This window comes from Pseudorca crassidens, chromosome 2, assembly GCF_039906515.1.
Source record: "Pseudorca crassidens isolate mPseCra1 chromosome 2, mPseCra1.hap1, whole genome shotgun sequence".
NCBI classification, from domain to species: domain Eukaryota; kingdom Metazoa; phylum Chordata; class Mammalia; order Artiodactyla; family Delphinidae; genus Pseudorca; species Pseudorca crassidens.
In genome coordinates this window covers 37706148-37730335 of record NC_090297.1, presented here as the reverse complement: position 1 = coordinate 37730335, position 24188 = coordinate 37706148, and the positions used below count along the sequence as shown (strand labels likewise).

General features: G+C 36.8%; 1 protein-coding gene across 14 annotated transcripts in view; it reads right to left on the bottom strand.

Moving 5' to 3' along the window:
• MAST2 (microtubule associated serine/threonine kinase 2) overlaps positions 1–24188 on the bottom strand; it is a 202317-nt gene that overhangs the window by 121947 nt on the left and 56182 nt on the right. Inside the window, exon 1 of one of the 14 annotated variants that reach the window (XM_067725995.1) lies at positions 14824–14995. The exons of the other annotated variants lie outside the window; for them this stretch is intronic. Coding sequence (XP_067582096.1) covers positions 14824–14862 — 39 coding nt within the window. The 5' untranslated portion in view covers positions 14863–14995. Of the gene's footprint in view, positions 1–14823; positions 14996–24188 lie in introns of those variants that run through there. 14 annotated transcript variants of the gene reach the window in all.

Genomic DNA, 24188 nt, shown 5'->3' with positions numbered 1-24188 from the left:
AGTGTTTCAGAAATTCATCCATGTGGTTGTATATAACAGTACGAATATCCAATCATATTAATATACCACAGTTTATTAATCCTTTCTCCTACTAATGGACATTTGAGTTATATCCAGTTTTGAGCTATTAGCATTCCTGTACAAGTCTTTTTAATAGGCCTATGTCTCATCTGTCTTGAGTAAATAAGAGTGTAATTGCTGGGCTATAGGATAGATGTATGTTTAGTTTTATAAGAAACTACCAGATCTTTTTCTAAAGTGATTATACCATGTTACACTTCCATTAACAATGTATGAGAGTTTCAATTGCTCCACATTCTAGCTAATATAGGTTACCCTCAATAATATAAGAATTGCTCTACATTCATGCCAAGATATGATATCAGTATTTTAAATTTCAGCCATTCTTGTGAGTGTGTAGCGGTATCTCACTGTGGATTTCCATTTTCCTGATGAATAATGATGTTGAGCATCTTGTAATGTGCTTATTAGCCATCAGTACATATTCTTGTATGAATGACCTTAAAATATTTTGCCCCTTTTATAACTGGACTATTTATCTTTTTATTATTGAGTTGTAAGCGTTCTTCATATATTCTAGATGCAAGTCCTTTATTAGATATTTTGATGAATATTTTCTCCCAGCCTGTGGCTTGCCTAGTGAAGTTATATGTGGTGTCTTCTTTTTTTTTTTTTTGCCATGCCACACGGTTTGTGGGATCTTGGTTCCCCGACCAGGGAACAAACCCATGCCCCCTGCAGTGGAAGCGTGGAGTCCTAACCACTGGATCACAAGGGAATTCCCATAAGTGGTATCTTTTTTTTTTTTTGAAAAAGACAGATGTTTCTTGTCCTCATGGAGCTTACAGTCTAATGGGAAGAAAGACAGTAACTGAGACATCACACACATAACTAAAGTAGTTACAAGTTGGGTTCAGTGCTCAAGCAGAGAATAACAGGGGCAAGAGAAGTTGACTTCATTCTTATCAAAATGACACACGCATCTGGTTAAAAAAAACCACACAAACACTATAGAACAACTTCGAATATAGCGAACAATCCTTTCATCCTCTCTCCTCAACCTTCAGTTCCACGAGGCTACTTTTAACCTTTCTCTTTTAATTCTTCTGCTGATTGACCTCTATTTCTCTAGATAATACGCTTCTGTCCTCTTTTTTTTTAATTTTAGAATTTTATTTATTTTTTTATACAGCAGGTTCTTATTAGTTATCCATTTTATACATATTAGTGCATATATGTCAATCCCAATCTCCCAATTCATCACACCACCACCATCCCCCACCATAAGTGGCATCTTTTCTTTTTTTTTTCTTTTTTTTTTGCAGTACGCGGGCCTCTAACTGTTGTGGCCTCTCCCGTTGTGGAGCACAGGCTCCGGACGCGCAGGCTCATCAGCCATGGCTCACGGGCCCAGCCACTCCGCGGCATGTGGGATCTTCCCGGACCAGGGCACGAACCCGTGTCCCCTGCATCGGCAGGCGGACTCTCAACCACTGCGCCACCAGGGAAGCCCATAAGTGGCATCTTTTGATGAACAAAAGTTTTTACTTTAACGAAGGTCAATTTGCCAGTATTTTTTTTAATGGTTAATGCTTTTAGTATCTTGTCTAAGAAAACTCTGCCCATGCCAAGGACACAAAAATATTTTCCTACATTTTATTTCCATATGCTTTATGGTTTTAGCCTTTATGTTTAGGTCCACATATGTTTATGATCCACGTCTGAATTAATTTTGGGGTAATATGTGAGATGGGGTTAAGGCTCATTTTTTTCCCATATGCTATCCACTTATTCCAGCACCATTTATTAAAAACACTATCTTTTTCTCAACAGATTGCTTTGCCACCTTTGTTGAAAATCAAATTGTAATAGAATGGGCTATTTCTGGCTCTCTACTGCACTCTACTGATCTATTTTTCTAGCCTATGCCAGCACCACACTTTCTTGATCATGTAGCTTTATATCAAGTATTGAAGTCAGATCATGGGGTGCTTTAACTTTGTTCTTTTTCAATATTGCTTTGGATATTCTAGATTCTTTGCATTTCGATATGAATTTTAGAAACAGATTATTCACTTTTACCCAAAAAAGGCCTGCTGGGATTACAGACCAATTTGGAAAGCAGTGACAGCCTAATATTGAGTCTTTATATCCATGAACACAGTATTTCTCCACTAACTTAGACCTGCTTTAATTACTCTAAGCAATGTTTTATAGTTTTCAGCAAAAAGATCTTGTACTTCTATTGCTAAGTTTATCTCTAGGAAGATTTTTTTTTTTTTTTTTTTTTTTTGCGGTACGCGGGCCTCTCACTGTTGTGGCCTCTCCCGTTGTGGAGCACAGGCTTCGGACGCGCAGGCTCAGTGGCCATGGCTCACGGGCCTAGCCGCTCCGCGGCATGTGGGATCTTCCCGGACCGGGGCACAAACCCGTGTCCCCTGCATCGGCAGGTGGACTCTCAACCACTGCGCCACCAGGGAAGCCCAGAAGATTTTTTTTAATTGAAGTATAGTTGTTGTATAATATTATATAAAGTTAAGATGATTTTTGAAGCTATTGTAAATAAAATCTTTATTTCACTTACCAATTGCTTGCTCTGGTATGGGAAAGCAATCAATTTTTTATATATTAACTGTATATATTACAACTTAAATTCATTATTATAGTTGTAATGACTGTTTTGTACATTCCCTAGGATTTTTCTATATAAACAATCATGTTCTCTATAAATAGTTTTACTTCTTTCCACTTTCTAGGATTGTCTGTGGTACACATCCTTGCCTTGTTTCTCATTTGATTGTAGAGGGAAAGAGTTCAACATTTTACTACTAAATATGATGTTAGCTGCAGATTTTTCATAGGCCACTTTGATCAAATTGATAAAGTTCCTTTCTATTCCTAATTTGTTTAGAGTTTTTATCAGTAATGAGTATTGATTTTGCCAAGTACTTTCTCTGCATATGCTGAAATAATCATATGGTTTTTCTCCTCTATTCTGTTAATGTGGTAAATTACAGTGATTGATTTTCTAGTATTAGACTAATCTCGCATTCCTGGGTTAAATCCAACTTTGTCAAATACACCATTAGATTATCTTTGCTAATATTTTATTAATGATTTTTACACCTATGTTCAGAAGGGATAATGGTCTCCAGTTTTCTTTTATTATAATGCCTTTGTCAGATTCTGGTATAACAATTATGCCAGCCTCCTAAAACTGGCTGTGAAGTGTTCCTGCCTCCTCTATTTTCTACAAGAGTTTGTGTAAGATTGGTGTTATTTCACTAATAAAACCATCTGGGGTCTGGAGGCTTTTCTTTAGGATTTTTTGCCTATATGTTAATAAATAAGATTGGCCTATGTACTTTTTCTTCTCAGATTGTCCTTGTCAGTTTTGGCTTCATGGTTATACTATCCTCATAAATGGTGCTAGGAAAGTGTGTCCTCTTTTTCTATTTTCTGAAACAACCTATGTAACACTGGGAATATCATTCTTTGAACCTACATGACAGTTCTGGCTTCTTGAATAGTTTAAATAGATAACATGAGGTGGATTTATATTTGGGGGCAATAACCATAAACAAAAATTCTATAAAATGCGTCTCTGAATCCTCTTTAAACAAGGAAACGCATCCATGGAAATCCATCCCTTCTGCATTCCTTACCCACTTCTTGCACCTACACAAAAGCCTACATTGGCAAGATGGATGCCCAGGGTTCCAGATCAGTACATTCTGTGCCAAGCTTTCCAGTACCATACAGACAGGCCTAAGGAAAGGAGAAGAAGAACTGGTCTCCAATCAGATAAAGGTAGTCCAAGGAACAATGATTTCCCAGTCCTCCCTTTCCCAGAGAATATTCATAGCAGGCTGAGGAAGAAAGCTGCATAATCAGGAAATTTGGCTGAGGTAAGAAGACCATTCATTTAGGCAAATAACCATAAATTCTCTGACTCGTCACTTACTCTTCGAAAGTAGGATGGTAATATCTGACAATACATTACATCAGGTGAAGCCTGTCCCATCCAACCTTTTCTGACCTACTAGTTATCTCTGGACTCACGATGTTCTGATTAGCATTCTGAACACATTCAAGTCTATCCCACCTTGAGATAAGAAAAATATTTCCCTTAATTACTACATACCCCTCTTCAACCACTGCCTTATCAATTCTTTTTTCCCTTCACAGTCACACTTCTTGAATGAGCTGTCTACATTCACTGTCTCCAATGTCTCACCTTCTATTTTCTTCACACACTGCAGATATCCCGAGACCTTACCACCCCATTTAAGCCATTCTTGCCAGGTTACCAATGGTCTCTATGTAAAGAACCTTTGCTACATTTTTAGTCTACCTTTTCGTTTTTGGGCTTGACTGCTCAGCAGCATCTGACAGTATTATTCATTCTTCTGTTTCGAATGACTTTTCTATCCACGAAATCACACTACCCTGTTTTACCTCTTATCACTACTTAAACAACTTCCTTCAGCTTAGATGCTCAAATGCTGATTGTCCTTAAAGCTCTCCCTGGAAACTCCTCTCTACACACATTTTACAGATGATGCCAATATTTGTATCTTCATCCCAGATCTCTCTCCACTATACAGTTGTATATAGTTTTATATACAACTACCTTGTCCTTAATATGTCTGAAAACTCAACTTATCTTTCTATGCAAACTTGCTCCTTCTCTGTTTTCCATTTCAGTGATGGTACCACCAAACTCAGAGTCATTCTTGATTCTTCACTTTCTCTCACACTACACATCCAATTATTCATCAAGCCTTGCCAGTTTTACCTCCAAAATACCTACCTTTAGTCAATTTCACTTTACTTCCACTGCTATGTCTCCTAGTCCAAGCCAGCATCATCCTGTAACATTCTCCTAACCGACCTCACTTTAGTTTTGTTCCCCTTGATTCTTAATGTTATATCAATGTAAATATCATGTAATAAGTATCTATTTGCTAAGTGGTAATATATGAGTTTAACAAAACAAATAATGCAGTCAAAAAGATCTTTTTAAAATGCAGAACTGACTGGGTGATTTCTCTTCTTAAAAACCCTTAATAACCCTTAACGGATAAAGTCTAAAATCCTTCCTGTAGCCTATAGGGCACTGCCTAGCTGCTACTGCCTTCCTCTCTAGCATCATTTGCACAATTCTCCAGGCTTGTTGGAGTTTTGATCTTTTAGACACACCATACTCTCTCTCTCACCCTCAGGGTTTCACAGCTATTGTTCTCTCTGCCTTTTCCTTTGCTCTTTTTATACATTCTTGGACCTTAGCTTAAACCTCATTTCCTCTGAGATTTCCCTATACACAGTTTCCCCAGCCTACCTCTATTTAATTCCAACACTTTACTACAATTAGTTGCTTAATTGTCTGTTTTCTGAGACTGACTGTTAGCTGGAGGAGGAGAGATCATTCTTGCTCACAATGGCATTACTAGCACCCAGCACAATACCTGGCCTAGTAAGTACCAAATGAACGTTTGATGAATAAATCAGTGAATCAGTAACGTAAGTAAATGGTACTTACTATTATCACTGTCATCATTATAAGGCTCACATAGGGTCTTGCTCATTTGGAGTTATATTGATGAAAACTGTCAACTGCAATTCGGTCAGCAAAAGAGGCTTTACTAGAGAAAGGATATACTCTGCTATCACTTATATTATTTACTGACAGTCTTCAGGATGGTAGCTATTATTCCACTGTTTGTTTTTGTTTTGTTTTGTTTTTTTAAAGCTTTCAGGAGAGGGAAACAAACAAACAAACAAAACAAAACAAAACCATTACCTACCAAGGAAATCCACTTTTATACCATTTACTAAGTGGCCTTAAAAGGACCATTATTCCCGAATACAAGCTTTTCCTCCGCTCTGGCAGCAAGCATTCTGCTGGGATGCACAAAAACCTCCCTTTCCTGTGTAGCAAATGTACCATTACAACTGCTCTGGGCATTATGGCGTTTTAGCTCCACTTATTTACACTTGAGTGTGAGTGTATCTTGAGGTCAGGAACCAAGGGGAAATCAACGTATATGTAGCTATGGTGCGCCTATGAAACTCTAATGTATTTCACTCCTCTTGTTCCATTAAATTCAGATGTCCTCACCCTGAGAACAGGTTCCAATGACAAAATATTTACATTATACAATCATATTAAGAAACATGGAAAAGAGCACAAAATTTTAAGTTACGAAAACTAGGTGCATGTTATGGCTCAATGACATATAACTTCTGTGGCCTGGGATTTCACCTACCTCTAAAGCTCAGATATAGTGCTTATAAAGGTCAAATAAAATAATGTATACAAAAGTATTTTATTCTATAAATTGTGACACAGATGATATGTGTTATTCTCATATGAGTTTGAAGAACAGTAAAAAGAGGCTGATGATCCTAACAGGATATTTCTACATGGCATAAAGAACTCAGGGCTCAGAGTCAAAAAAATATTTAAACACAGTTCTACTATTTACTCTGCTCATAAATCCTGGTCAGTCATTAAAAGCCTTTCTAAATCTCATTTTTCTTATCTGAACACCTGAGATAAAAATACCTATTTTGCCTATATCCAAGGCTACAATAAGAAAACACATTTAAAAGCTTAAGGTTTTCATAAAAAAGATGCTCCATATCATATGTCATCAGGGAAATGCAAATCCAAATAATGAGACAGTACTACACACCTATAAGAATGGACAAAATTTGGAAAACTACAACACCAAATGCTGGTTAGGATATGGAGCAACAGGAACTCTTATTCACTGCTGGTGGGAATGCAAAATGGTACAGCCACTTTGGAAGACAGTTTGGCAACTCCTTACGAAACTAAACATACTCTTATTTTATGACCCAGCAATTGCACTAGGAGCTGAAAACTCACGTCCACACAAAAACTTGCCCACAGGTGTTTGTAGCAGTTTTATTTATAATTGCTAAAACTTGGAAACAATCAAGGTGTCCTTCAGTAGATAAACAGATAAATAAACTGTGGTATATCTAGACAATGGAATATTATTCAGCACTAAAAAGAAATGAGCTATTGAGCCATGAAAAGGCATGAAGGAAAATTAAATGCATATTACTAAATGAAAGAAACCAATCTGAAAAGACTACATACTGTATGATTACAACTATATGATGTTCTAGAAAAGGTAAAACTATGGACACAGTAAAATGATCAGTGGTTGCCAGGGGTGGGGGCACGGGGAGATGAACTGGCAGACCACAGAGGATTTTTAGAGCAGTGAAAATACTGTGTACGATATTATAATTACGGATATGTCATTATACATTTGTCCCAACCCACAGAATATATAACACCAAGAGTGAATCCTAAAGTAAACTAAGGCCTTTGGGTGATTATGATGTGTCAATGTAGGTTCATCCTTGGTTAAAAAAAAGTACCATTCTGGTGAATGATACTGATAATGGGGGAGGCTATGCATGTGCGGGGGCAAGGAGTATATGAGAAATATCTGACCTTCCTCTCAAATTTGCTGTAAACCTAAAATTGCTCTAAAAACAAAATACGGTCTTTAACCACCCCCCCCGCAAAGAAGCTTAGGACTTGACAGTTTGGATTATCATTAATAATAATAAGTTGCATTTTTCTAATCTGACCCACCTCCAACAAGGTTTAAACACTAATGGATGAATTGCTGACTCTGCTCCCAAAACTCAAGGATATATTGTTTAGAGTCTCTAAAATTTTTATTACCGTGTTGGATCCCTCAAGTTGACATATTTTGACACTGTCTGCCGAAAATGATATATCTCTCTTTTCTTGAACTATATTCTGAAGTTGCAAAGAAAGCTGTACATACTAAATTCTAGAGAAACAACCCCTCACTCCCTTTCACTTGTCCACAAAACAAACTTCTAAAGGTATTACATACAAAATAAGATGGTGCTCTTCACATGAGGAATCACTATCTATATGCATTACTCATTATTCACAATGACTAAACCCATAAAATATTTCCAAAGAAACGACAAAGGCCAAGTGTCTAAAGGCAACAACCACTACCCCCACAAGTAAATATGCAAGCCAAGAGTCACAAGGCTTATGTTTGTCCTTTATATCAATAGCCACCAGCATGGAGATGACTGTGGGTTAAAACTATCTCTGCCTGAGACAGCTCCCAAACTGAGTCTCCCTCACCACATTTTCTATTTGAATTCTCACTTATATTTATTTATTTATTCATTCATTCATTCCTCTTCCACTGAGTAGCTGCACTCTTCCCAGAAAAGGAAATTAACAGCCTTTAAGAAACATAACTCAATCTTCCACTCCACTGGAAGTGGATAGAGGGTTGGGTTTTGGAGACAACTTCTCAACTAACATATAAAAGCAAGGCAGGGGTTGGGAGGTGGGGGCATTCTCCACAACTGAAAGACTAGATATCTCTTTACAGAACTTGTAATTAAACCCATATAGTGTGCCTAACATAAATAACACTGTTTGAGGTGAGAGCAGGAGTAGAGAACAACACTCTAGGGGCCACTCAGAATCCACTGCTGATGAAAATACCATCCTATACTTCGGTGACCAACTGGATGAAAGAAGACAACAAATACTTTTTTACTCTTATTGAAATACACTATAAATACAGAAAAATGCACATAAGCATACAACTCAAACTTTCACAAACTGAACACACTAGTGTAACCAACAGCCAGATTTTTAAAAAATGAATTATTACCATCAATCCAGAAGCATCCTCATGTCCCTTCCTCCAGTCACTACCTACACTCCCCAGGAAAACCATCTTCTTGATTTCTAAACTTTATAGGTCAGTTTTGCCGTTTTGTCATTTTCTTTACACGGAATACAGAGTACATACTCTTCTCTGTCTAGCACTCGTGTTCAACATATGCCCAATTCGAGTCCCAGAAGGCAAACAGTAAATGCAGATGTTAACAATATCTGAAGAGATAATGGCTAAGAAATTCCCAAAACTGATAACAGAAATGAATACACAATATATAGGAAGCAAAATGTACCCCAAGTAGGATTAATTTTTAAAAAATCTAGACCAGGTAAATGATAATAATATTGAAAAACACCAGGGACTTCCCTGGTGGCACAGTAGTTAAAAAAGTCCATCTGCCAATGTAGGGGACACAGGTCCGAGCCCTGGTCTGGGAAGATCCCACATGCTGCGGAGCAACTAAGCCTGTGCGCCACAACTACTGAGCCTGTGTGCCACAGCTACTGAAGCCCGGGCACCTAGAGCCTGTGCTCCACAACAAGAGAAGCCACCACAATGAGAAGCCTGCGCGCCGCAACAAAGAGTAGCCCCTGCTTGCCGCAACTAGAGAAAGCCCATGCGCAGCAACGAAGACCCAACACAGCCAAAATAAATAATTAAGTTTTTTTAAAAAGAAAGAAAAACACCAAAGACAAAAATAAATCTTAAGAGACAGAAAATAAGATCCATAACCTTCAATGGAATGACAATTAGAGTATCAATATATTTCTCAATAGCAATGATGGAAACCAAAAGATAGCTGAATAATATGTGCAAGTCTGAGAGAAAATGACTATCAACACAAAATTGTGTACCTATACAAACCATCTTTCAAGGTCAAAAGTATTTAAAACAGACATTTAAATAAATATAAGTATTTACTACTAACATAACTATACTAATGTTAAATGACATACTTTAGGAAGAAGAAAAATGATCCCAGGAGGAAAGTCTAAGACCCAAAAATGAATATTGACCAAGAAAACTAGCAAAGATACATAAATCTCAGTTAAGTACTGACTGTATAAAATAACAACAGAAATATCCAACTTGTGGAATTTTTAAAAATACTGGACAAAAATAGCATGTACGTTTGGAGGGGGTGATGAGAAGGAGGGAGTCCTTGTGTTGTTCAGGAGGGGGGTTAAAATCTGAATTTGTTCTAATTCACCAGTAGAGTTGGAAAAATCAAATAAGAACACAAGCCAAAAAACTCTATCAATATTTTTAAATGGCAAAGAAGAAAAGGAGCTGTAAGGCATGGAAATGCAGGACATGGAATGTAAGAAATAATATGGCAGAAACAGTTCATAACAAATGTAAATAGACAAATTCACCAGTTTGCCCGGGGGTGGGGGGTGGGGGGTGGGGGTAGTGGTAACTTACTGATTGCCATTTGCAACAGATACCCCAAAAGCAAAACTACATTGGAATGGTTGGGATAGCTGGTCTTAGAAAAACTAACAAAACAGATCTCAAATGATATAGAAAGGAAACACATCAAACTAGTAGATCAACTTATTAAAAGAAAAGCAAAGAATCAAGGGAACAGAGATCTTCAAGACATTAGAAAAAGAAAAGGAGGAAAGCTAAGAAAGACAGAGGTCTTTAGTTGAGACATATATATTGCAAACTCAAACACTTTCAGAGGCCAGTAAGGTAATATATTTCATCAAGTCTGAAAAAACTACTAATTTCAAGGGATGTCATTATTTTAGGTATTAGAAAAAAAATTGTAAGCAAAACAAAATAACCACTGCCAGTTAAAGTATAACACACCATCAAAAGTAACATACTATAACTTCAGAGCTGTTAAAAAGTAAAAAGATGAGAGCCTTAGAAATGATAAAATACAGTAAATGTATGAAGCTACAAAATATAAAATGAGAAAGGATTGGTGAGGCCTGTATTGGTCAATTTTTCTTAAAATCTCCAAAAGTAGTTAAATAAAACACAACTACAGGAAGTATTTCACAGTCCTCCAAATTGTGATCTTCACACAGGAGAATACAAGAATTTAATTCAGAGATGATAAGGGGTTGTAATTTTAGAATATCGTAAGATTTCTAGGTGAAACAACTCCACCTATAAAAATATGCACTGCTTAGGGAAAATATGCTGTTAAAAAAGAGCAAAGAGAACTCTAAAGATCTGAAGCTGCTTCGATTATTCTTTTCTGCAAAGATGTTGAAATTATCCATGATGACATTAGTTGCTACATGGGGATGATGACCAGAGGTTGATAGGTAAAGAAAGGAGAGAACAACATTCAAGAATGGGAAACTTCTGGAGAAGATAAATGAATATGGAAAAAATAATCCAAAAAAATGTGGTTTGGCTGTAACATAGGAGTACACTATAGAGCACAGAGGAAAAATAGGAAGTATACAGATAAATCACTCAATTTTTAAAGCCATTTAATTTACTGACATGAAGGAAATATTCATCAGCTTGGTGCTTTGTGACCACCTAGAGGGGTGGGATAGGGAGGGTGGGAGGGAGATGCAAGAGGGAGAGGATATGGGGATATATGTATACATATAGCTGATTCACTTTGTTATACAGCAGAAACTAACACAACACTGTAAAGCAATTATACTCCAATAAAGATGTTAAAAAAAAGAGAGAGAAGAAGAAAATATTCAGTGGTGCTAAGAATTGAAGAGTACAAATTGCAATTTTTCTTATTTTATCAAACTTCCCACAAAAAGAATAACAGGGACTTCCCCGGCAGTCCAATGGTTCAGATTTTGCCTTCCAATGCAGAAGGCGCGGGTCCTATCCCTGGTCAGGGAACTAAGATCCCACATGCCTCGGGGTGTGGCTAAAAATTAAAAAACAAAAACAAACAAACAAACAAAAATGAAATTTAGAGCATCAGGAGGAAATCATTAGGTTACATGCTTATACATATGTCGTTATCTTTTTAAAAATGAAATAACTTTCAAAAAGAATGTTTGAAATCTAGCTGGTTCTTGAAGTTTGTTTTTAATAAATATTATATACACATTCCTTTTTTTTTTAATTTTCTGTTTTATTTATTTATTTTTGCATTTTGGCTGCGACGTGCAGCATGCGTGATCTAGTTCCCTGACCCTGCATTGGGAGCACAGAGTCTTAACCAATGGACCACCAGGGAAGTCCCCAAGATTTTGTTTTTAAGGACTAAAATCTAACCTGAATTGCATCTTGTATGGTGATCATAATTTATTAGGATAGTCATAATTTTCAAAATTAAAAAAAAAATCCCAAGAATGCTTTGTCAACAGTACTTCCCAGTAGGCACTGTGCTGTCATATGTTCTCCAAAATAATAATTAAGTACCCCTGAATGATGGCACTTTTAAGCACTTTCACTTTTCAACATAAAAGGCAGAAAAGCAGAAAAGAAACATTGCACAGTTTTTGCCTGAAGGCAATAATTTTATCAGCAGAGCATATCCTCAGTTCAGAATCTGGGCTCTCTATACAATGAAGACCAATTACTTTGTCTGCCTTATAGGCAAATACTTACTTAATGTAGAAATGATGGCGCTAAGAGAGTTGATAATAACAGTTTGTTTATGGTAGTCAGGTGACCCTTCAAAATTAAAATAATCTCCCATAAAGTTGACTGGGAAATAGGGCAAATATAAAAGCACCTTCTTCCATTCACAAAGGACTGCAGTCTCATCTCACACTGCAGATGCTCCAAAAGTAGCAGTAGGATGAGAGCCAATTTTTACCATATGGAAGACCCAAACCTCAACTGCTCTACAAGTAAAATGATGTCGTCAATCCCTACACAGGATGGAGACTCCTCCAGTTTTAAGGAAACATGCTCACAGAATCTCCCAGAGGTCTAAAAGGACCCAGGGATGCTGTAGTGTGTGAATGTGCAGGTTGAAACCACTACAGATCTTTTTCTAATAAGTAGGAAGCCAGTTTGAAAAAGAGAGAAGCAGAGAAGCTGAGAAGCTGAGCAAAAGACTCTAGATTACCCAACTCTGAAACCCATCCAACCTATGGATACACCTGAAAATGCAGATAACACCTACTTGTCATCAATGTCATAATGATTGACTGAGATAATGTATAGTCTAACAATATAGGAAACAAAACAGGCACACAATGAATGCACTATTTACTATACTGATACCTCCCAGGAAACCTAGCAAAGAAAGCTGGGTGATCAAAGTAGGGTGTATCTCGGCTGATTTTCTGGAAAACTTTTAGGAAGTCTAACTTATTCACCAAAAAGCTATTAGTAAGGCCCAGATATTCATTTGGATTTTCATCTTCTAATCTGAGGTAACCCAGTAGATTATCTGTACTACTGGGTACACTTTAGCTTTTGTGTTTATGTACACAAATCTAAAACCAACTTTCAAAGTTTTACGTTAACAATTTACCTGTTTAAAACAAATAATCTAAACTTCTGCTTTTCAAGCATTACTTCTATTTCAGCATGTTCCAATGCAGCCTTCTGGAGAATAAACTTGAAAGTAAAAAAAAAAATGGGGTGTAAAAAAGAGGCTGTATGAAAACACTTTCCAGTGCTATGTAATCTGGCAATTTGGAACTCCTGCTAGATAAAAACAAAGACTTGAAAGGAAGGGGCATCAGTAAACAGGGTAGTAGATACTAGAGACTGACTCAGTCACTAGGGAGAAAATATTTAATTGATTTAGCACAAAACAGGCACAATAACTAAAAATATTTCCCATTCAACAAATAGAATTCCCTTTCTGAATCCTGGAAACTAAAGAGAAATAAAGAGATAAATAGGCAATGCAATTAAATGTGCTTACAGAGCCGGCCATTTTCTATTAACAGCTACTTGAACACACAACACTATTTATCAGAGGTCTTCTGAGTACTTTGTAACAATTTCACAAAATACTCCCAGGAAATCAAATGACAAATCTCATGGAACCAATTGTACTAACAGAAGAAATTAAAATAAGGCTTTGACTTTGAAAGCCCAGTCATCCTGGACAACCGCTGAAGATGCAGTGGGTGCTCCCAGTAGGCTCTGAATGTTTTCAATGCCATTAACTAGAAGCACAAATAAGAAGAGCTACAAATATCATTTGTTTAAATTTTACCAATCCTATACATTTTCTTTCTGAGCACTTTAAAGAAACCAAAACAATGTTAATTCAGGATGACTAAAAAGACCCTAGGTGCTTTGTCAAAAAGTGCTTTACAAATGTCAAACAAACAAAATAAAAACAAGAGAAATAGCTATATTTCATGATAAGAACTTCACAGGTTGACTGATTAGCTCAGCGTTTTATACCGAAATCTTTACTATGTCAATCTTTTAAAACGTTCGATGATGAACTAAATGAAGCTGGTTTGTTCTTTATTAATAAGATTAAGTCAGGATGATCTACTTTACAAAGCATAAAAAAATTAATTATCAAATTTAAAAGAGTTGTAGTATGTACTCTTTTAGTGCTAAAGGTACTCATTAAAACTCAGTTGAAGGTTGTCTACCAGTCTCTTTCCCCCTCATTGTTATATTTTACTTACCTCTTCATGTACCAAATTACCCAAGACTTAAGGAGGAGAGGGCTTCCAAAACAGGTGTCAGATACATGGCCATCACATATGGCTATATTGTATGTATGTATGCAAAGTGATAATTTAGAAAAGTTCATAAAACTATGTGTCGGGTCACACATATATGTGAATTAATTAAGGGAGGGATGGGTTGGGAGACAGGCACAGTGGTCAAGAACAGAATATGCTTACTGTAAACAATCTGTCAGCAATAATGTCTGGTGTCCAAAATTAGGTGTGCATCCTGCGTAGGTCTGATTTATTCTCCACTCAATATAATATAAGTAAACCCAAGCAGCACGTTTTTTCTATCAAAGTAGAAAGGTCTTAGATGATTTCTCTAATTATAACTATACATAATATAGAGGAACTTAGTACCATTCTACCCTGCCGCAAATGAATTAAATAAAATTTAAGCTATCTGTTCAGTACATTTTCAATAGGCAGCAAGAGGAAGGAGATCAGTAAAAAGGCTTTCTGTTACTCACCTGTAACCCTCTCCTTTGTAGAATACTGGAATCATCCATAATAGACAACAGACCAAAAAAAAGCCACTCTCCAGTTAGTCAACCACTAGTGCCTACTTGCATATCGCTGGGTAAAGAGGGAAACAATCAAGCCCGCTCTCCATGCTGTGCCCACTGCTCCACTAAACCAGCTCTCTCTCAGTCCAGCGTGAGTACACAATCACTGCCTCACACCAGAGCCACGTCTTTCTTCACAGCAGTCCAGATAGATCTCATCTGAATCACCATCAAAAAAGGGGGAAATTTTTCATATTTGTTTTTCTCTTGCATACACACCCCTTTGGTTGAAAATATCTGAAGTACCAAGAAAAGGACAAAGATCCCGGGAAAAAATTCCAATCTTTAACATCCTGACTTCGCTGCTTATTAAAAAGGTTTGGCAAACAAAACAAGAGAGTCTCCACCTACAGCTACTAAGCTTATAAAATCCATGTCACGTTTTCCTTTCCAAAAACAAAACCACGTCACATACATTTTTTAAAAAGATAATTCTTCAGAAATACAGAGAAAAACACATTATTCTGGCGCTATATTTTAAGCTTAGGCTGATATAAAACCAGTTATTGTTTTTACTAAGTCGGCAAAATTCCTTTCATCCTTTGTATAGACAAAGCAAATGTCAGATTCTTTCAATACTGTGACAGGCTCTTTTGTTTCTTTATCTCTAGATACGCTGGTCTTCACTTCTTGGACAGTCACGAAAGCCTCTTTCTTCAGGAGCTTAGGTCATTGCTAAGGTCGGCTTCCCTGTTCTTTTATGTCCTGGAGGGGGCTTGTACACGTTTGGTAAGTTCTGAGCATGGACGAATTCATTCATCTATTCATTGCTGATAGTACTGTCACAGGAAAAGCTCCCCATTCCATCAGACTTCTAAAAGGGCACAGCATGAAAAAGTCTAGTTTTACCCAGACTTTAATAATCTCAGAATCGTTTCTTTGGTCACTGGTTGTCATTTTCAAAGCAAGACTTCAGCCAAGTTTACAGCAGCTTCTAGACTCTTAATTTATATATTTATAACATATACATATATATATATATAGAGAGAGAGAGAGAGAGAGAGAGTGAAAGGTTAGCTCTCATGATGTGATTTTGTCACTTAAACATCCCATAAGCAATGTTTCAAACTTTCCAATTTTATAGTAATTGCCAGAATCCTAGTAAACACAGGGGAAAGAAAACCAAGGCAAGTTAGTGATTTTTCTAGTAAGTCACAAAAGAACTGTTAGCAAAGGCAGCACTATATTCTTAGGAAGAGGGTTAAATACATTATCTACCAATTCACAATCACTGTTCTTCAAACTATAGGACATGCACAAATTATTCACTCTCCAAAGAATTTCAGAAGATATTAATCCAAATTTCCTAATTTGACAAATAAAGTTATATATAAAGCACCCAGAATCAGGCTGTTGTACTCTCTAAGGAGTAAATATAGCAATAACTATAGGACAGATTCAGTCTGCACCTAACAAGGAGAAAAGGCTGCCCCTCCTATAATTATGGCAGCTGCACCAAACAGTCTGGGGCTTGAAGGAAGGTCTATTTACAAAATCTTTTTCTGGTCTTCTTACAACTGACTCTAGTCACAAGAGCTAGCCACACTGCTGAAAACTGCACACAAAGCAGGATCCATCTCTCTTTCATTCAGCAAAAACCTTCTAATCTTTAGCACAACCAGTGTGGTCTTTCATTGTGAGAGCTAATAAATCCACATCTCCATGGACTCCTTCCATCTGCTGCTTTAAACAACTAATGGACGGATTATGTCTATGGGGAAAACAAACACAAGACCTGAACAGACAGCTGATTTGCATAGGGTGTGTTATCTACTGTATGAGTATCTACAAAGTCACAGGATTTTAAAGCTACAGAGCCTCTATCAAAATAGATTTTATTAACTAAAACACATACATCAGCAGAGAGGAAGTAGGAGTGAGCCTCTAATCTATCTATCCCTGTAGAAATAGAAATGGTGTAATTCTGATAAACTGTTCAGGCCAGACATTCAAAATTCAAACTCTTCATTCATTTACTAATTCAGGAATCATTTATTATGCCAAGCATTGAGATGGGCAGTAGGGAACGATTACCAAGCTTAACATTACCCATAAACTAATAATTCCATTCTAGAAGAGCTCAAGTCCAATGGGGAAGCCAAATAAGCAAGTAATTATGATACAACGTGGGAATTATGACAAAGAGGACTCAATTCATTACATTGGGAAATCTACAAAAAAGGCTTCCAGTGCCAAGTGCCATCTGGTCACTGAAACAAACCTTACAGGATTATCAGACCTTGGCCGTTACCTACAGTATGCATAGCTTAAAAATCTTTAACCAGTCCTCACTAACCAAAAAATTAGTAACAAACTCCTTCCCTTGGCATTCAAGGCACGCTACAATATAGGAACAATAGATTTCATCTCCACCACTACCTTGCTGTAACCTTAGCCTTCCAATGAGAAAGAACAATGCACTGCTTCCTGAATACATACCATCCTCCTTCTTCTCTATCTCATATTCTTTGTGGTTAAACAGGAATACAATCATACACCTTATCGGACTGTTGAATAACTTAAACAACATATACCAATGCTTCTTAAACTTTTTCAATATTTCTAATGACAGTGTAGAATGCACCCTGCCCAAAATTTCCTGCCATAAGCTGGCTTCTTTAAAGCCTCATGTTTTGTTCTTAAAATTCATACCAATTTTGCATTCTTCTCTCTAATCTAATAAACTTTCATTTTTAATAGTAAAATAATATTTACAAATGCTGATTAAATTGTAGGAGACTGAAGAAGAGTAACCAGAGAGGTGGGAGGAAAATCAAGACTGCTAATGCTATCAAAGAAGCCAGGAAAAGAGTGTTCAGGGAGGGCTGAACAGTAACAAATGCTGCCAAGAGACCCATCTCTAAAGAAAACCCCTGAATTTACTGACTTGGAAGTCATTGGTATCCTCTGTAAGAAGAGTTTCAGGGGTAGACAGGTGAGAGGAGCAGAAGCCCTCTCACAGAGTGCTTCTGTGAGTGAGCAGGAAATGAGGAAATAAAGATGGCAGATCTTGACAACTCTTCCACCTTCCACTTAACTCTTTTCTATCCTTCACAGGCAAATCTCTTTAAAGAAGTTATTCTTGAAAAGGAATGGACAGGATTCAGGGCATTTACAGAAATAGGAGGAGGAATATTTCTTCCATTGTAACAGAAGAAAAAGCAGGTATAGGTAACAAAATATCTGTTAATCTTAGTGGTAAAGAAGCTAACAAAGTTTCCAAATTATAGCTGTTTTCTCTGTGAAATAAGAAAGAAATCAGCAAAGAGATTGGAAATTTGAGAAAAGCAAAGAGAATCTGAAAGAGATAATGTAGAGAACAAGAAGATGAGTTAAAGAAAAAGGACTGGCAAGCAATGTTGAGAACTGACTGACAGACATTATTCATCATAATTTTATAGGGCCAGCTACCAATCTGCTCCATGTGTGGCTTTCTTCAGTAAACTACAGTAACACAAAGGCAAACGTTTTACCAGACGAATTTACCAGATGGATGGACAAAAAACGGGGCAAAAGACTTACGACACTGACGGAAGAGCTAAAGAGTTAATGGACCACAGAATCTAAGCTAAAAGATTAAAGGACAGGAAGAAATTAGAATGATCTAATAGAGATGCTGATAAGCCTAAGCACTGTTATACTCTAAGAATAATTAAATGAGGGAACTGAAAATCTATCAGGTCATGGTGAGGTTATCCAGCATTATGACGTTAGTAGGTATTCCAAGGCACAGAGTATAGTCCTGAAGAGGGTACATAAGTGGACTATAAATGATGATGATGATGAAGTTAATTTAAGTAACTGTGATGCCAGGATCCTTCCCTGTGGAAGGATCCACACAGTCGCTGTGGATAACTGTAGGAGTTGGGAGGAGTAGGAAGACTTATGCCTGACGATAGTATCTAACATAAAAGGGGAGGAATAATTGGGAGGTTAGTAAATACAGTGGCCAGGAATGGAAGGGCTTAGACATAAGGACTGCTAAGAAAAATTACCCTAACAGTTCATATTGAATCCTGCTTCAAATAAAGTTGATTTATAAACAGTCGTCATAATATAATCCATATTCCTTATTTTATTCCTGGATAAATTAGGACCCAAGAAGGGGATATAACCTGCTCAGAAACTGTATACTAGGAACTTGAACTCACGTTTCTGCTAGAACATGCAGCTTTAACTAAATAGAACAATGGAGGAAGGTTTCCTGTCCTAGGAAGGATGAATAGAACATTTTCATCAACTTCTCTACTATACAGTAATTTGGTGTTAAAAAGACCATTTGGCAATGACTAGGTAGAAACTAGGACATCTGCAGAAATAAATAAAATTAAATACATAAATTCTCAGAATAGGTTGCATCCATGCATGTTCTCAACAAATATCATCCTTTCATTTATCCGAATGTGAGTAAAATATCTTATGATTAACCCAATGTGGAAAGCTATAAGGAGCTTTATATGGTAAACAAGCCAAGGTAAGCCCAACAAGAAAATTAACTCTTGTTGTAAAACCCAAGTCCTGAAGGTAGTCTCAGAGGAGACCTTTCTCCACCAGGCATGCAGCACTGCATGCAACACAAAGCACAGAACCTGGAATCTCTTCGGTTCATGATAGGTCCTCAACAAAGGATTCTTTTTAATTTGCTGCTTAAATGGAAACTCAGTCAAATAAAATTTCTTCAAAATAGGCCTTTTTATACAGGAAAAATATGCTCCTCAAGGTAAAAAGAATGATTTTACTGATATCCCCTGTTTTACAATATGCATGGGTTTACAGTTAAGATTCTCCACTCAAACCTTATAGGAAATCACTGTCATTATTTCAAAATAAAAAGTTAAATAAACCAGCTGAAACTTGCTTGATTTCTACATTTTCATTTTACTGTATCCTATAAATGCACTTTATTTTGTTCCCAAGATGCCCATACATCTGAGGGACCTTTCTGTTTGGAGTTTTGTGCCCCTTTTGAAAAACAGTCCATTAATTGTGTTTGCCAGAAGCAGTCTCAGTCCCTCAGCGCAGGTAATTTATTTCATGTGGGTCTGAAAATTAAGAGGTCAAATGGGGGGAAAAAGTGAGCTGAAACTGCAAAAATTACTGTCATTTAAAAAAATCTGGGGCTTCCCTGGTGGCGCAGTGGTTGAGAGTCCGCCTGCTGATGCAGGGGACACGGGTTCGTGCCCCTATCTGGGAAGATCCCACATGCCGCGGAGCAGCTGGGCCCGTGAGCCATGGCCGCTGAGCCTGCGCGTCCAGAGCCTGTGCTCCGCAACGGGAGAGGCCACAACAGTGAGAGGCCCACGTACCGCAAAAAAAAAAAAAAAAAAAATCTAGGCAAAAGTTATAAGCAATCACAGAGCGGAAAATCAATTAACATCATTTTTATGTCTTTTGCTTACTACAATGTAAATTTTACACAATCAAAACAGAAAACTTTCCTACAATTTTCAAAAGCAGAAAATCACTTCTGTATTCCTTTGTATTCCGCTTTTAGAAGTTCTGTTTTCCCTGTTATTTTTTAAAGGATAAAACTAAAAGTCTATACATACTCACATTCCAACAGACATGCCACAAGACAAAGGATTCCTTTCAATCCAAACACTGACATAAATAATTCAAAGCTTTTAGAGAAACTAGAAATCCTATCACTAAATTCTAATTCCTAAAATATATATATCTCCCTTGCCTTAAAGGGACTAGATGACTTAAAATTAAAATGATTTTCTCTGTGAAAACTGCCCAAAGTAATTAAGTTAGTGTAAAATCAAAGCTAGAAAATCAATGATTTAAAAAATAAAAACATAACAGACAGCATATGCATTGACCTCCAGCCCCTCTTGAGATTCCAAAACCCTCTTTAACAACTGATATAGAAAGCAGACAAAAAATCAGTAAGGACCAAAAAAACCCTGAACAACACTATCAACCAATGTGACTTAAATGACATTTGTAGAGCACTAACACAACAGTGGCAGAACACACATTCTTTTCAAGTGCGCATCAAACATTTACCAAGGTAGACCATATTCAACACTATAAAACATGAGTCAATAAATTTTAAGACTTAAGTCATATATGTGACTGACCACAATGGAAATAACCTAGAAAATAATAACAAAAGAGATATGCAAAAATCCTCTAATATTTGAAAACTAAATAACATACCCATGACTAACTCATCATTCAAAGAAATTAAAAAGAAAACTAGAAAGTAATTTGAACTGAGTGAAAATAAAAAAACACACATCAAAGATGTGTAGGATATAGCTAAAGCTTTAGTATACAGAGAGAAATGTTTACCACTAATCACCTATATTAGAAAAGAAATGACCTCAGCTTCCACCTCAAGAAACTAGAAAGAGTAAATAAAATCCAGAGTAAGCAGAGAAAAAAATTAATAAAGATGAGAGCATAGAGTAGAAAACATACGTATAGACATACATACATACATAAATTCAGTAATAAGAGAAATCAGTTAAACAAAAGCTAGATCTTGAGAAAACGAATAAATCACTATTCAGACTGTTAGAGAAAAATGAAGGAAAAAATTACCAAGATCAGGATGAGAGATTTATAATTGGATACCAATAAATTATACAATTTAGATGAAATGGATAAACTGCTTAAAGGACATAAAATACCAAATCTCCCTCAAGAAATATAGGAAGTATTGGGACTTCCCTCAAGAAATATAGAAAGTATTGGGACTTCCCTGGTGGTCCAGTGGTTAAGACTCTGCACTTCCAATGCAGGGGGCACGGGTTCAATGCCTGGTTGGGAAACTAAGATTCCACAGGATGCATGGCATGGCCAAAAAAAAAAAAGAAATATAGAAAGTATGAATATACATATCCCTATATCTAGTAAAGCAACTGAACTTTTAGTTTAAAAATATTCCTACAAATAAAAGTACAGATCCAGGTGGCTTCACTACTAAATTCTACCAAGCATTTAAAAAAACAAATTCTACAAAAACTCTTCCCAAATATTGAAAATGAGGGACTACTTACCAACACATTCTATAATATCAGCATTATCTTGACTCCAAAACCAGGCAAAAGACATTACAAGAAAAGAAAACTACAGATCATATATATCCCTTATGAAAATAAACGTAATAATTTAGCAAATCATATCCAGCAATATATTAAAAAGACAATACATTGTGACCAAGTGGGGTTTATGCCAGGAATGCAAGGTTGGCTTAACATTTAAAAGTCAACCAATGAAAAAAAGCAATATAACTCTCCAGATTACCACACTAAAAAAGAAAAACCTTATCATCTCAACACATGCATAAAAAGCATTTGACAAAATACATCATCCATTCCTGTTAAAACTCTCAGCAAGCTGGGAAAAGAAGGGAACTTCCTCAACTTGATTGAGAGCATCTACAACAAACCTAAAGTTAGCACTGTACTTAACAGTGAAAGACTGAAAGCTTTCCTCCTAAGATAAGAAACAAGGCAATAATGCCTGCTTATCACTTCTATTCAACACTGCACTGGCACTTCTAGCCATTGCAATAAAGCAAAGAAAAAATAAATAAATGGGATCTGCATCTAACTTGGAAAGGATAAAAAATAAAACTATCTTTATTCACAGATGACATGATCATCTACACAAAAGAATCTAACATAATGAACAAAAAAAGCTACTATAACTGAAAAGTGAGTTTAACAAGGTTGTAGGATACATGATCAATATTGAGAAATCCACTGTATTTCTATACACTGACAACAAGCAATCAGAAACTGAAAATTGTAAAGCAATTACACTTTACAATAGAATCAAAACATACGAAAAGGGGCTTCCCTGGTGGCGCAGTGGTTGAGAGTCCGCCTGCCGATGCAGGGGACACGGGTTCGTGTCCCGGTCCGGGAAGATCCCACATGCCGCGGAGCGGCTGGGCCCGTGAGCCACGGCCGCTGAGCCTGCGCGTCCGGAGCCTGTGCTCCGCAACGGGAGGGGCCACAACAGTGAGAGGCCCACGTACCGCAAAAAAAAAAAAAAAAACATACGAAAAACTTACGGCTAAATCTGACAAGAGATGCACAAGGCCTGTACACCAAAAACTGCAAAACATTACCCAGAAACAAAGAAGATTTATATAAATGGAAATACTGTGTTCATAGATCACAAGACTCAATAATGTTAAGATGTCAATTCTCTTCTAATTGATCTGTAGATTCAATGCAGTCCTAATCAAAATCCTAGCAGGTTTTGGGGCTTTTGGGGTTTGGGTTTTGTTTCACTTTGTTTTGTTTGGTTTTTTTTTAGAAATTTACAAGTTGATTCTAAAATTCAAATGGAAATGCAAAGGACCTAGAATTGCCAAATCAACTATAAGAAAGAACAAAGTTGTAGGTCTTATACTACCTGGCTTTCAGACTTATTATAAAGCTACAATAATTAAACAGTGTGATACTGGCATCAAGACAGACAAATACAGAATAAAGATCTGGGAAGAGGCCCACACATATATGGTCCATTGATTTTTGACAAAGGTGCAAAGCAATTTAGTAAAAAAAGGACAGTCCTTTCAACAGCGTTGGAACAACCGATGTCGACAAGCAAAAAAGTATGAACATAAATCCATATCTCACATTATATATTAAAATTAACTCAAAATAAATCATAGACCTAGACATAAAACCTATAAGCTTTAGGTTGGTCTGCCATATTGCTGAAAGTTCTCTATTTACTCTTTAACACTGGCATTCTGACATCCATCCCTACACTCCTCATTTTAAGATACCCTATTGCATGAGTTATTTTTATAAGGAGCATAAATTACCTTCAAACACTGTTTAATCTAATGAGTAATAATGTGAGCAGCCAAAACAGTTCAAATAGCTTAAGTTAAAATCTTATTTACTAATTAGTTTAATTAATTAAAATACCTATTAAAATATTCATCTTACAGAATGGTTCTAAGTCTTTAAAATCCCAAGCTTAACCAAAGTAAGTGTCATACATAGTTGGTGTTGCAAAATGTTCAAAATAAGGAAGACTCAAAGATAGGGGCTTCCCAGGTGGCGCAGTGGTTGAGAGTTCACCTGCCGATGCAGGGGACACGGGTTCGTGCCCCGGTCCGGGAAGATCCCACATTGCCGCAGAGCAGCTGGGCCCGTGAGCCATGGCCGCTGAGCCTGCGTGTCCGGAGCCTGTGCTCCGCAACGGGAGAGGCCACAACAGTGAGAGGCCCGCGTACCGCCAAAAAAAAAAAAAAAAAAAAACAGATAGTTTGCACTGTTCATTATAAAGAA